Here is a 12,083-nt window from a genome sequence, read left to right as displayed (position 1 = left end):
GGCCTCTTGTCCTCCTGTTATACTGTAATCACCTTGATATTATTACATGACAGTGTAATCTAACAGTGAATCTGCCATGTTTAACAGGTCATTTGAGGCACCAGATGCTCTGTCCTGAGGCTCCTGTTTGATGAGCTGTTCCTGCACTCAACAGACTACTAAACCATCAGATAAGAAGTAGCACCAGGAAAGTCTCAGTATCAACCCTGTACTCTGATGGATGAGATGATCTGGACAGTTTACACACTTTGTCCGTCATGTGTGACCAATTTATGTTTTTATCTTGTGTTGGTGTTTACTAAAGGCAGGTTGGTTATTGATTATTAATTACTAATTGTAATTAATTGAGAAAATAACTTATTATTGTAAATTAATAATTCTGAGGCACCACCCTGGGATCAGGAATCAATAACCAACTTGTATTTAGTCATATTTTTGTTTATATTTTATATTTTTATATTTTTGTTCAGTGTATTAACAGTCAGATAGGTTAGAAGGCATGAACCCGAGTATTGACCATCTCAACCAGCTGTTGATAAAACAAACAATGCAAAAATAACCACTGTGCTAGTAAAGTCACAAATGTTTTTTTAAGGCAATAGTCGATAACCAATCAAGCACTTGAATTAATAATGAGCAACTAACTGGAAGCAGCAAATCAAACCATGCAAGTGGATCTGTGCATGTGTGTGTGTGTGGAGGAATACAGTGGTCGCCTTCCTATCCCTCAAAGGCCGGTAGACAAACTGGGGTCAGTCCACCATCATCTGGTCTTTGTTACAGATAGGAATACAGTGCATTGTGAGAACATGGCCGGCACAAACTAACGGCGGGTTATCCACCAAGTAAATAACAACAGATTGGCTTGTGATGAGCGCAACAACAAAACAGCAATCAAGGATCAAATGTCAAAAGGACGCGGTGGTCCTTTAAGTCCACAGCAACAGTTCAAAATACAAACTAAATGAAGTCTCTGCCCAGACTAAAGCTCTCTTACTTGGATCACTTGGAGTGACAAGCATGTGTCCCATCCACTGGCTTTCGTTGCTCCGGGATGAGTGCGCAGGGCTGCTGTAGCGTCCTACAGTGGGATGAATGGGGCTGTCCTCGGTGTGGCAGAATAGGGATCAGCAGAGTTGATTTGTTTGAAGAAGCGGGGCCTAGATAGTGCCATTTTCTTCTGGAGAAAAGGGTTTTCTCCAAACTCTGCAGATGTTGAGGAACGGCTGGGTTGCCCGGCATTCCTCTGGTTCTCCTTGGAGTGTTTAAACATAAAGAAAAAGGGGGTCTTTCCTCATCCAGCGAGTCAAGACAGGCGGCCTGGGTGAATTGAATTCAAACGTTTTAAGTGCTCCCTAACGGTAACTTGTGCACAGAAAGCTGGGTCTTCCTTCCAGCAGCTCGTCCCACAGGGATTGCGGGGAGCGACGACAAACGGCTGCAGTTAAGGTCTCGGTGACATCAGCGGGGATTCCATCTGACTCTACCTGGATCCGGCCAGTGTCGCCCAATGGGAAGCAAGAATTTGAATTTTGGGGGTGAATTACACCAAGGTGTAATTTATTGGACCGATGGAGGTGTGGCGTGCACAACCTGATCTCACAGAAATACGTGAAATGACCACGACCTCTTAACACTGCATTCCGTGATGGTAGCATGTAATGGGTTGAAATTATGTGCCGGTACCACGGAAACAATGCCAATGTAAAGTCAATTAGGATCCATTGTCGTGGTGGTCACACAGATTCCCTGATTCAACAACGTCCTGTGTACACACAAAAACACGAAAGTGTTCTTGATATTAAAATGGCAAATATATTCCTTTGTTATAATTTCCCACCAATAATAATGACAATAATAATAACATGAAAATTCGGCTGTACTAGATATTTGATATATTCAGTAGATTTACTTTTTTATGACACTATTTGACAACTCCCAGTCCCAAAAACGCCGTTTCTAGAATACTATCTAAAATATCTGAAATTAGCCAACATCCTTGCTTTTTCTGAACATAGTTCATCTAGGTACAGTGTCATTACTAGTTCAGCTTTACTAGATATTAGATATATTCAGTAGATCTGTCTTTTTACGACCCTATTTTACAACTCTATTTTACAAGCTGCAAAAACCTACCGTCCCAAAAACGCTGTTTCTAGCGTATTAGCTAAGATACCGAAAATTAGCCAACAATCTTTACTTTTTCTAAACATAGTTCATCTAGGTGCAGTGTAATTACTAGTTCGGCTTTACTAGATATTAGATATATTCAGTAGATATATCTTTTTACAATCCTATTTAGAACCCTACTTTGCAAATCAGAAGAACTACAACTATGTTGCTGGTATGTATCAAGCTGCATGGCACGGTCCTAGGGAATTGTAGTTTTTGAAAAATATAAGTATTTTTCCTAGATTTTGAAGTTGTAAATACTGAATTGAGAGTACACTGTGGACTTTAGGGGGATGGTAAACACACTTGTGTAATCAGATTTTAAATATCTAATTTCTAAATGGATGAAAATTAATTTTATCCATATTTTACCCATATCTGACAGCACCCCCAGTTGTTGACTACACTCACATGATAGTTGAGGTCAAGAGCTCTCTATAACAGTTGGTCCCATGTCTGTACCCCCTCTTGTTGCTGAGTTATACGCCTTCAAACATGCACTGAGGTCAAGGTTCAATGGTCAATGGCTCAAAGCAGGAGCCATGTAGAATCATCATACTGACATATGTTACTCTCCAGGTTGAGACCTTTCCAATGATGTAGCACTTTGAAGGCCCAGTGTATAAAATTATTTTTGTTTGTTTCTTTGTTTGTTTTTTTCTTTTTTTTTTTACTGTGGATAGTTACTAAAATTAGTCATCCTCAGAGAATACAACACTACTAAAAAGTAAACCAATAATAACAATAATGAAATAAGCAAAAATAATATCATCGTCATTTAAACTGTTTTTAGCCTCATTGTAGCCTGTAGCTCTAACTGCCTCTCTGTGGACGGCGCTCACTTGTGTGTGCTTGCGTGAGACCATGAAACATGGGCACCGCCTTCATGTGTGTTCACGTGCTTTCGCTGGTCTCGCGCACAAACGTGCACACGTGAGCTCGGTGTACACAGAAGCAGTAAGAGCTACAGGCTACAATGAGGCTAAAAACACAGTCCAAATGACATTTTTCCAAACAACTTTTTATGTCAGGGCTTCAGAACACTTGGATCACTACGGACAAGCAGTATGGAGATATTTTGTGGTTTCAATTATGTGTTTTTTGGACATTTTTATCTGGGGCGCCAGACTACGTGTTTATTACAGCATAACTGACTGAGTTATTATTGCTTATAGGAGCATTATAAGCACTTAATAGAAACTTTGGTAACAGTTTATAAACCTATACTAAATATTAATAAGATGTCTATTTACATTAATTATAATTTATAAGGGTTAATGGTAGAATAATAAGCACATTTATTACTGGTTCATAAGACACTATAAGACCCTAAAAGATGAAATTAATAAGGTGTTTATTAACATTAAGGAGAGAAGTCAATATAAATGCCATATTATGGTTAACAAATGCTTAATTATGCACTTATTAATAGTAAATAATGATCCTTTGTAGCTACCAATGTAAAGTGGGAGCAGTGTCTTATAAAGGTTAATAAACTATTAATATCCACTTATTAACAGCTCATAATGCATCTTTCCAGCTACTGGATCTAAAGTGGGAACAGTGTCTTGTTGAAATTCATAAACTCTTTATTATGCACTCACTGAAGTTAATAATTCTATTAATTATGCACCTATTGCAACATCCAGATATCAATCATTATTTCAACATTAAAGAATTCTGATGCGTTCTTTTCACTCTAGTATGTTATTATTTTCTTTAGCAAAGGATCATGGAAATCTCATTTCCTCAAAATGGCATACTCAGACAAACATGCGTTATTTGAACCTAAAAAATTTGAGCAGATTGATTCAGAGTTATCTGCTTTATTCACTATGAGAATTCAGCCTACCAATGGTGGTGAAAACACAACATAAGGACATATTTCCTTTTTATATTGATTTTTAATGCAACCACAATTGTCAAAAACAGGAAAAAAAGGATTGGAAACCCTAATAGTTCTGAGTTGAGTTCTACAAAAATGACAGATCTGAGTTCATTTGGCTTTTTCAAAAGTTTTGTTACTTAGATTGACTGTTCGGGAATACAGTGTTCCACAAAGCTCCCTGTAACCCATCAGTTTTCTGAAAGAGAGTGACAAAAGTCTCAGCATCGGCCAGGCCAAAGGTGCACGCTGCTCAATAGTGCAGAGAGGACCACTTCAGGTGAAGGACAGGATCTTCCCAAGAAATGAAGATGGGCGCAGATTTACTAGCAGCAATTACTACATGCAAATGAAAAATGGAGAACAGATATGCAGATCATGGCTTGTCTACAGTGAAAAGAAGGACTGTGTTATTTGTTTTTGCTGCCGCCTGTTTGGAAACAGAGAAAGGAGCAATCAGCTGAGTGAGGATGGGTTTAATGATTGGAAAAATCTTTCAGCCCACCTGAGACAGCATGAAAAGTCAGCTGAGGACATTGCAAATATGGATGCTTGGCGCAACCTATCGCAGAAACTCCAGACACACACGGCTATAGATCAGGTGAACCAAAATCTTCTTTCTCTTGAAGTAAATCGCTGGAAAGAGGTACTGACAAGATTGATTGCAATCGTTAAACATCTGGCAGAGCGCAATCTAGCATTTCGTGGCCACTCTGACAGGCTGTTTGAGCCTGGAAATGGAAATTTCCTTGGGCAAGTTCAACTCATGGCTCAGTTTGACCCAATTATGAGAGAGCATCTGAGGAGAAGTCAGGCCAAAGAGCTAAGTGACAATTACTTGAGCAAACACATTCAAAATGAACTCATCTCCCTTGTAGCAAAGTGCACAATCGATGCAATTGTGGAGAAAGTAAAGAAAGCTAAATATTATGCTGTTATCATGGACTGCACTCCAGACCTCAGTCACAAAGAGCAGCTTTCAGTGGTACTACGGATTGTGAATTGTGAAACCTCAAAAGGTATCTCCATTCATGAGCACTTTGTTGGTTTTCTTCAGGCACTTGACACAACAGGAAAAGGGTTATGTGAGTCATTTTTAGGGCACCTAGAAACACTAGGTTTGGACCTCTCCAACTGCCGTGGCCAGTCTTACGACAACGGCAGTAACATGCAGGGTAAAAAGCAGGGGGTCCAAAAGAGAGTGTTAGAACTAAACAGCAAGGCTTTGTGTGTTCCCTGTGGAAGCCACACTTTGAACCTTGTTGTTGGGGATGCTGTCAAGTCATCTGTGACATCCATCAGCTTCTTTGGTCTGCTACAGCGACTCTACACTCTGTTCAGCTCCTCAGTTCACCGCTGGTCCATTCTCACAGAGCACGTCAAGAATTTCACCCTGAAGGCATTGTCAACAACCAGATGGGAGTCCAGGATTGAAGCTATCAAAGCTGTTCGCTACCAGCTTCCTGAAATTGTGGAGGCATTGACTGCGCTAAAGGAATATGCCATGGAGAAAAGGGATGCAGAAGTTGTTTCAACAGCTGGAAGCATCTGCAAGGAGATGCAGAGGTGGCCTTTTGTGGTAAGTACCATTGTATGGTACAATGTGTTGTTCCAGATAAATAAAGCCAGCAAGACCCTGCAGAGCCAGAAGGTTTGTATTGAAACAGTCAGGAAAGAAATCAGGGCAGTGACAGAATTCCTTCAGGAATTTCGGGATGATGGGTTCAACACTGCCAAAACAGAGGCCAGGGAAATAGCAGAGAAGCTTGAGGTAGAGATGAGCTGGCCAGAGGTGCGTCAGAGAAGAACAACCCAACAGTTTGAGTATGAAGGCAAAGAGCAAACTCAGTCAACTGCAGAAGAGATCTACAAAAGAGAATTTTTCTTGTCTCTTATTGATAAAGCTCTTATTACTTTAAAGGAAAGATTTTCACACATGGAAACCTTCTATGAGCTGTATGGATTTCTCTACTCCACTGACGTCATGAGAAGCACTGAGAAGGAAGGGAAGCTGGATGAATGCTGCCACAGACTGGAGCAGAGATTTGATGATGTTGATACAGAAGACCTGAAACTTGAGGTAAAGGGAGCAGTTAGATCCTTCCCCACAAATATCTCAACACCATCTGAGATGCTTGATTATATCTATAAGGAGAATATCTTAGACCTATATCCAAATATGAGTATAGCACTGAGACTTCTGCTCACTCTCCCTGTGACAGTGGCCTCAGGTGAGAGAAGTTTCTCGAAACTGAAGCTCATTAAAACATATCTGAGGTCAACAATGTCACAGGAGAGGCTGTCTGCACTCGCTGTTCTCTCCATCGAGCAAGAAGTCAGGAAGTCAGTGGATATGGATCTCCTCATTGCAAGATTTGCTGAGGCCAAGGCTCGCAAAATAAGCTTTTAGGGACAAAAGGGAGAAAATACAAAGACTACGAGAAAAAGGGACAAAAGAAAACATGGAGAGGGAGACAACAAGAAGGGACATGAATATGTGTAAAAGGGACAGGAAGAGGAAAAAAGACAAGGACAAAAAGGAGAGAATTTAAAGACTACAGAAAAAGACAGGAAGAGAAAAAGAAGAAGAAAGAAAAAAGGGAGAGGAAGACAACCAGTAAAAGGGACAGGAAGAGAAAAAGGAAAAAGGGAGAGGAATATGAGTAAAAGGGACAGAAGAAGAAAAAAAACAAGGACAAAAGGGAGAGAAATACAAAGACTATGAGAAAAAGAGAGAGGAATGTGAGTTAAAGGGACAGGAAGAGAAAAAAGACAAGGACAAAAAGGAGAGAAATCAAAGACTATGGAAAAAGACAGGAAGAGAAAAAGAAGAAGAAAGAAAAAAGGGAGAGGAAGACAACCAGTAAAAGGGACAGAAGAAAACAATGGAGATGAAGACAACAAGAAAAAGGGACAGGAAGATGTGTAAAAGGGACAGGAAGAGAAAAAGAAAAAGAGAGGAATATGAGTAAAAGGGACAGAAGAAGAAAAAAGACAAGGACAAAAGGGAGAGAAATACAAAGACTACGAGAAAAAGACAGGAAGAGAAAAAGAAAAAAGAGAGATTAATATGAGTAAAAGGGACAGGAAGAGAGGGACAAAAGGTAAAACAAATAATACATGTGTATTCTGTTAAAATGTATGTATCTGTATAATTGACCTGTTGTTTTGTGTGTTGTCTTCTCATTTCAGCACCACAACATAGAGGACAGCAGCTGCTGCTGCCCAAATTTGAGCTGTGTAAAGGTAAATCATCTCTGTCACATATACAGTTATGAAATAACAACTTATATAGTGAAATCAATTCTATGTATGTGATCCATTCTAAGTATTCTATCAGAGAACCTGCTGGTAAAAAATAATACTGTTAAAATGTATGTATCTGTATAATTGACCTGTTGTTTTGTGTGTTGTCTTCTCATTTCAGAGGGCCCCATGCCTGCCTTTGCCTTGGGCCCCAAATTTCCTAAATCCGCCACTGAGGAGAGGAGCCTGATAGCTGAAGGCTCTAGCTCCTGATCTACTTTTGGAGACTTTAGGGACCACGAGTAACCCTGCGTTCTCAGAGCGCAGTGTTCTGGTGGGGTAATATGGCACTATGAGGTCTCTAAGATATGACGGAGCTTGACCATTTAAAGCTTTATAAGTTAACAGTAGGATTTTAAATTCAATTCTGGATTTTACAGGGAGCCAGTGCAGAGAAGCTAAAACAGGAGAAATATGATCTCGTTTCTTAGTTCTTGTTAGTACACGTGCTGCATTATTATGAATTAGCTGGAGAGTTTTTAAGGACTTACAAGAGCTACCTGATAATAGAGATTTACAGTAATCCAGCCTAGAGGTAACAAAAGCGTGGACCAATTTTTCTGCATCTTTTCGGGTCAGGATAGGCCTAATTTTCGCAATATTATGCAGATGAAAAAATGCAGTCCGTGAGGTTTGTTTTAAATGAGAATTAAAAGACAAATCTTGATCAAATATTACTCCGAGGTTTCTTACGGTAGTGCTAGATGCCAGAGCAATGCCATATAGAGAAACTATGTCATCAGATAAAGAGTCTCTGAGTTGTTTGGGGCCAAGAACAATAACTTCAGTTTTGTCTGAATTTAACATCAGGAAATTGGTGCTCATCCAGGTTTTTATGTCTTTAAGGCAGTTATGGAGTTTAGTTAATTGATTACTTTCTTCTGGCTTCATCGATCGATCATTAGTGACGCACTAAGCTACCGAAGCGGCACCCTCCACGAGCCGCGACACACACACAGACACATACACACTCTCTCTTAATCGCAGTTAAAGTCAATGTCTCTGAGTGTTACAGTTACACACTAAGGTTCTGCTAAAACCATTGTTATCTGGGTGTTCATTATAACGTACTCAGCTTACCTGTAGGAAATGTAGAAACATCACTGGCTGCTAGTTCAAGCATGACCTGCATCTCTGTAGCTAAAGTTGCTAGCCTAATTATCACTGACTGAATGAAAGGAACAACTGTTACACTTATTCAGATTAACTGTAACGTTACCGTCATTATCATAAGCATCAAAATGTAGAACACACAGTCATATTTTATAACTCTGTAAGGCCATCATGCACATGATTAGCTGAGTTACTAGTGTTAGCTATCGCAATGAACTAGAACTAGCTAAAAATCAACAAGCTAACGTTAGCCTAAAGCCTACTTTAACAAACTTACCTACCACAGGGGCAGAAACAGATGGCACATCGTCTTCAGAGTCCCAAAGCCAAGTGTCGCATCCTACTCCAACTGGAGCAGCACTGGAGGAGCTTGCATCAGTTTTTTCAACCATCTCAGCATTGCTAGGTTCTGTGCTCTGATGTGGAGTGGCGAGCACCCAGCGTGACCGTCATGCAGCGAGTTGAGCTCCGTGTGTGTGCATGCGTGCGCGTGTGGAGCCAGATCAGGTGCAGCAAAAGCCACTGTATTTTTGCTGTTCATAAGTTTTTATTGAAATTATTCAAGCGACAAAAGTGACGTTCAGATACCCATACATTTTTTTTTTTTTTTTTGCTGTCCCGGAATTGTCCCAGACACATCATCTCTGTGTCCCAGTAGCAATTTTTATAGTCCCTGGGACGTCGGGACACTGTTAGCCCTGAGAGCATATTAATGATTTATTAACCTTTATACGACACTGTTCCCACTTTAGATCTGGTAGCTTCAAAGGATCATTATTAACTAATTGATAATTAATTTAATCTGATAGGGTCTTATAGTGTCTTATAAACCAGTAATAAATGTGGTTATTATTCTATAATTAACCCTTATAAATCATAATTAATGTAAATAGACATCTTATTAATTAATATTTTGGATAGCTTTATAAACTGTTATCAAGTTTCTATTAAATGTTTATAATGCTCCTATATGCAATAATAACTGTGTTAATTGTGCCATAATTAACACTTATATAGTCTTATTAATGGTAATAAACATCTTATTCTGTCTAATAAGTGCTCATTAACTGGTTAATTGGTGGTTATTAAGCATTAATTAGCGCTTATTACAGTACCTTAATATAAAGTATTACTGAAATGTCATTTTTGGTTGCACTATCCTTTTAACAACTATAGGCCCATCTCTAAAATCTCAGCCCTGGCTAAAATCTTAGAATATTTAGTGTCTGAGCAGATAAAAGACTTTTATCAGGTAAATTAGATTTTACATTTTTCAATCTGGATTTAGAAAAAAAAGCATAGCACTACTACTGCTTCTTTAAAAGTTGTCAGTGATACTGTACATTCCTTGGATAGTGGTCTGCATTGTGCTACTCTATTTATTGACCTGTCTCAGGCCTTTGACACAGTAGATCATAAAATATTGATAAACAGATTACATTATATTGGTCTATCAGACAAAGCACTTGGTTGGTTTGCAAATTATTTATTGGGCACAGTGCAATATGTAGAAGAGGAGGGCATGTTGTCTGCCCCTTTTACAAATGCCAATGGGGTGCCTCAAGGTATTCCGTATTAGAGCCTCCGTTGTTCTGTATTTACTTAAATAGCCTCTGCCATAATGTATGTGATGCATGTGTTCATCTGTATGCTGATGACACAGTTATTTATTGCTCTGCCTCCTCTCAGAGTCAAGCCCTCTTACAGCTTCAACTAGCATTCAAGGCTGTTCAACAGTTCTTGTGTGTTTTATCTTACAAACATCTGGATATTGTGTTAGATGATTGTCTTTCTTTTAAGCCACATATTAAACTACTCGTGAAAAAGCTAAAGTTGAAACTGGGTATTTATTTTAGAAATAGAAACTGCTTCTCTTTCTTGGTAAACATAACCACGTGTGTTTGTTTTTGAAAGGCAAAAAACGTCAGTTCATGCTGTTGTACCGATGTAGCGCATTAATTTTGAAAGAGACTGTAAAGATCCAAAACTCCTCCAGCCTCCACCCTGGAGGCATACTGATCATACCAGATGAGGTGCTCATGTTCCGAAAAGTCTGTTTCATCAAGGTCTTCTTCATTTGCTCTTAGTCTGGTCCCTCCCCTGGGACCACTTTTCCATAGGAGATCCTACCAGGGGCTATTAGCCCTGCACAACACAGCTCCCAGATTAACAGGGACACGCAAACCCCTCCACCACTTTAAGGTGGCGATTCTCTGAGGTGAAATTATGATCTTACCCTCTGGTCCCACAGCTCTGCAGTCTCCTGTATGAGACACTAGAAAGTTTCATCTATCTCTATTTACAAATAGCAGCATCTTGAGCCTTGTGTCAAAGGCAGATGCTCTGTGCAGGACCTCCTGCCCGTCCACATATCACTATTCAAGCTCCCTGGCCACAATCTGCTTCATCTCTGTTACTAGAATGGAGTCTTCCTCTGAGATCCTGAAATGTTCCAACAATTTAGCTTTCAGTGGTCCAATAGCAGACACAGTGGGCTGAGTGTCATCATACATGATGGTGGTAGCGCTCCCAGTAGCTTTACCAACTCTTTAACTGCAGTGATGTCACTTTTGTTGAGTGTATGCAAGTCATTTGCACCTTTCCTTAGTTTTCTTTCCAGGAGTGAAGCACACACTGCAGCTTGTTGCTCCAATAAATGCTCCAACATTTCAATCAAAAAGCTGCAGCGTGTGATCACCTCTTGTTTTGATATGTGTTCTGGAAGTCCAAGTAGCTTCCGTTTCCCTTTCAAAACTGTGGTCGCTACTGTGCTGCGGTGAAAAAATGACATGACCTCTCTCACTCTGCTCAAAAGATGTGCTGCACCAGCACATTTCATTTCTTTCTGGATGGCCAAGTTTATGGAATGTCCAAAGCATTTGATGTGTGATGATAGATTAGCCTCTACTTTGGCTATGGACATGTTGCTGGCATTAACAGTTACAGGAGCAGGCTTTTTGTCACGTAGATATTCCACTCCTCACATGCTTCTTACAAAACTGATCCTTTACTCCTGTGTGTGCGTCATTCACGATTCATGTCTGCAGAACGTAATTCTTCATTTGCCAGTCTGGGTCAATATGATGACAAGTCACAGTTGCATAGGCTTTCTTTTGTACATGTCAGAGTGGGCACTTTTCACCTGCCATATGTGCCACTCTCAGTTAACCCAGTAAATTTCCACTAACCCCGCCTCTCCTCTACACCCACCTGCCAGCCTATCACCTCTCCACATATCTCCCACTCCTGCCAGTCCACCACACCCACGTCATCAAGCCAGCAGCTCTCACCTGTGGATCATTCACACCTCCTGCCAGCGTAAAGACTGCTGCTTCACAGACTCTCCTTGCCGGATTGTTCTTTGTCATTTATGCAAGACTTTCCAGCATTTGTTCCCAGACTGCTTCCTTTATGCCGACACTGCCTACTCCTGACTCTCCTGTTTCATCTGCTATACGGTAAATCACTCAGCCTTCTGTCCCCAACCAAGTATTCTACTTTCACGTTCCTGGTTTCTGTTTGCCTGTTCCCTGTGGCTGTTTGGAGAAATTGCCACCCAGCTCTCCATAGTGACTTTACCTGTTCATCCAGCTGTGGACTACTGTGC

The 12,083-nt window shown here is 40.2% G+C and overlaps 1 protein-coding gene across 1 annotated transcript; it reads left to right on the top strand.

The window, feature by feature from the left end:
• Positions 1-4,379: 4,379 nt before the first annotated feature.
• Positions 4,380-7,648, top strand: LOC144463628 (zinc finger MYM-type protein 1-like). Its single transcript, XM_078168392.1, has 4 exons — positions 4,380-5,636; positions 5,979-6,137; positions 7,250-7,303; positions 7,485-7,648. Exons 1-4 carry the CDS (start codon positions 4,401-4,403, stop codon positions 7,551-7,553), a joined length of 1,518 nt encoding a protein of 505 aa, XP_078024518.1. The 5' UTR covers positions 4,380-4,400; the 3' UTR covers positions 7,554-7,648.
• Positions 7,649-12,083: the final 4,435 nt, after the last annotated feature.

The sequence above is a fragment of the Epinephelus lanceolatus genome, chromosome 5, assembly GCF_041903045.1.
Source record: "Epinephelus lanceolatus isolate andai-2023 chromosome 5, ASM4190304v1, whole genome shotgun sequence".
Taxonomy (NCBI): Eukaryota; Metazoa; Chordata; class Actinopteri; order Perciformes; family Serranidae; genus Epinephelus; species Epinephelus lanceolatus.
This window is presented reverse-complemented; position numbering and strand designations above follow the sequence as displayed.

What these genes read in the sequence shown, in the direction of transcription:
- LOC144463628 (XM_078168392.1), top strand. Translation starts at nt 4,401, where the DNA reads ATGCAAATGAAAAATGGAGAACAGATATGCAGATCATGGCTTGTCTAC. An exon ending in TGCAGAGGTGGCCTTTTGTG is followed by an intron (nt 5,637 to 5,978) that starts GTAAGTACCATT and finishes ATTACTTTAAAG; the next exon opens with GAAAGATTTTCACACATGGA. An exon ending in CAGAAGACCTGAAACTTGAG is followed by an intron (nt 6,138 to 7,249) that starts GTAAAGGGAGCA and finishes TTCTCATTTCAG; the next exon opens with CACCACAACATAGAGGACAG.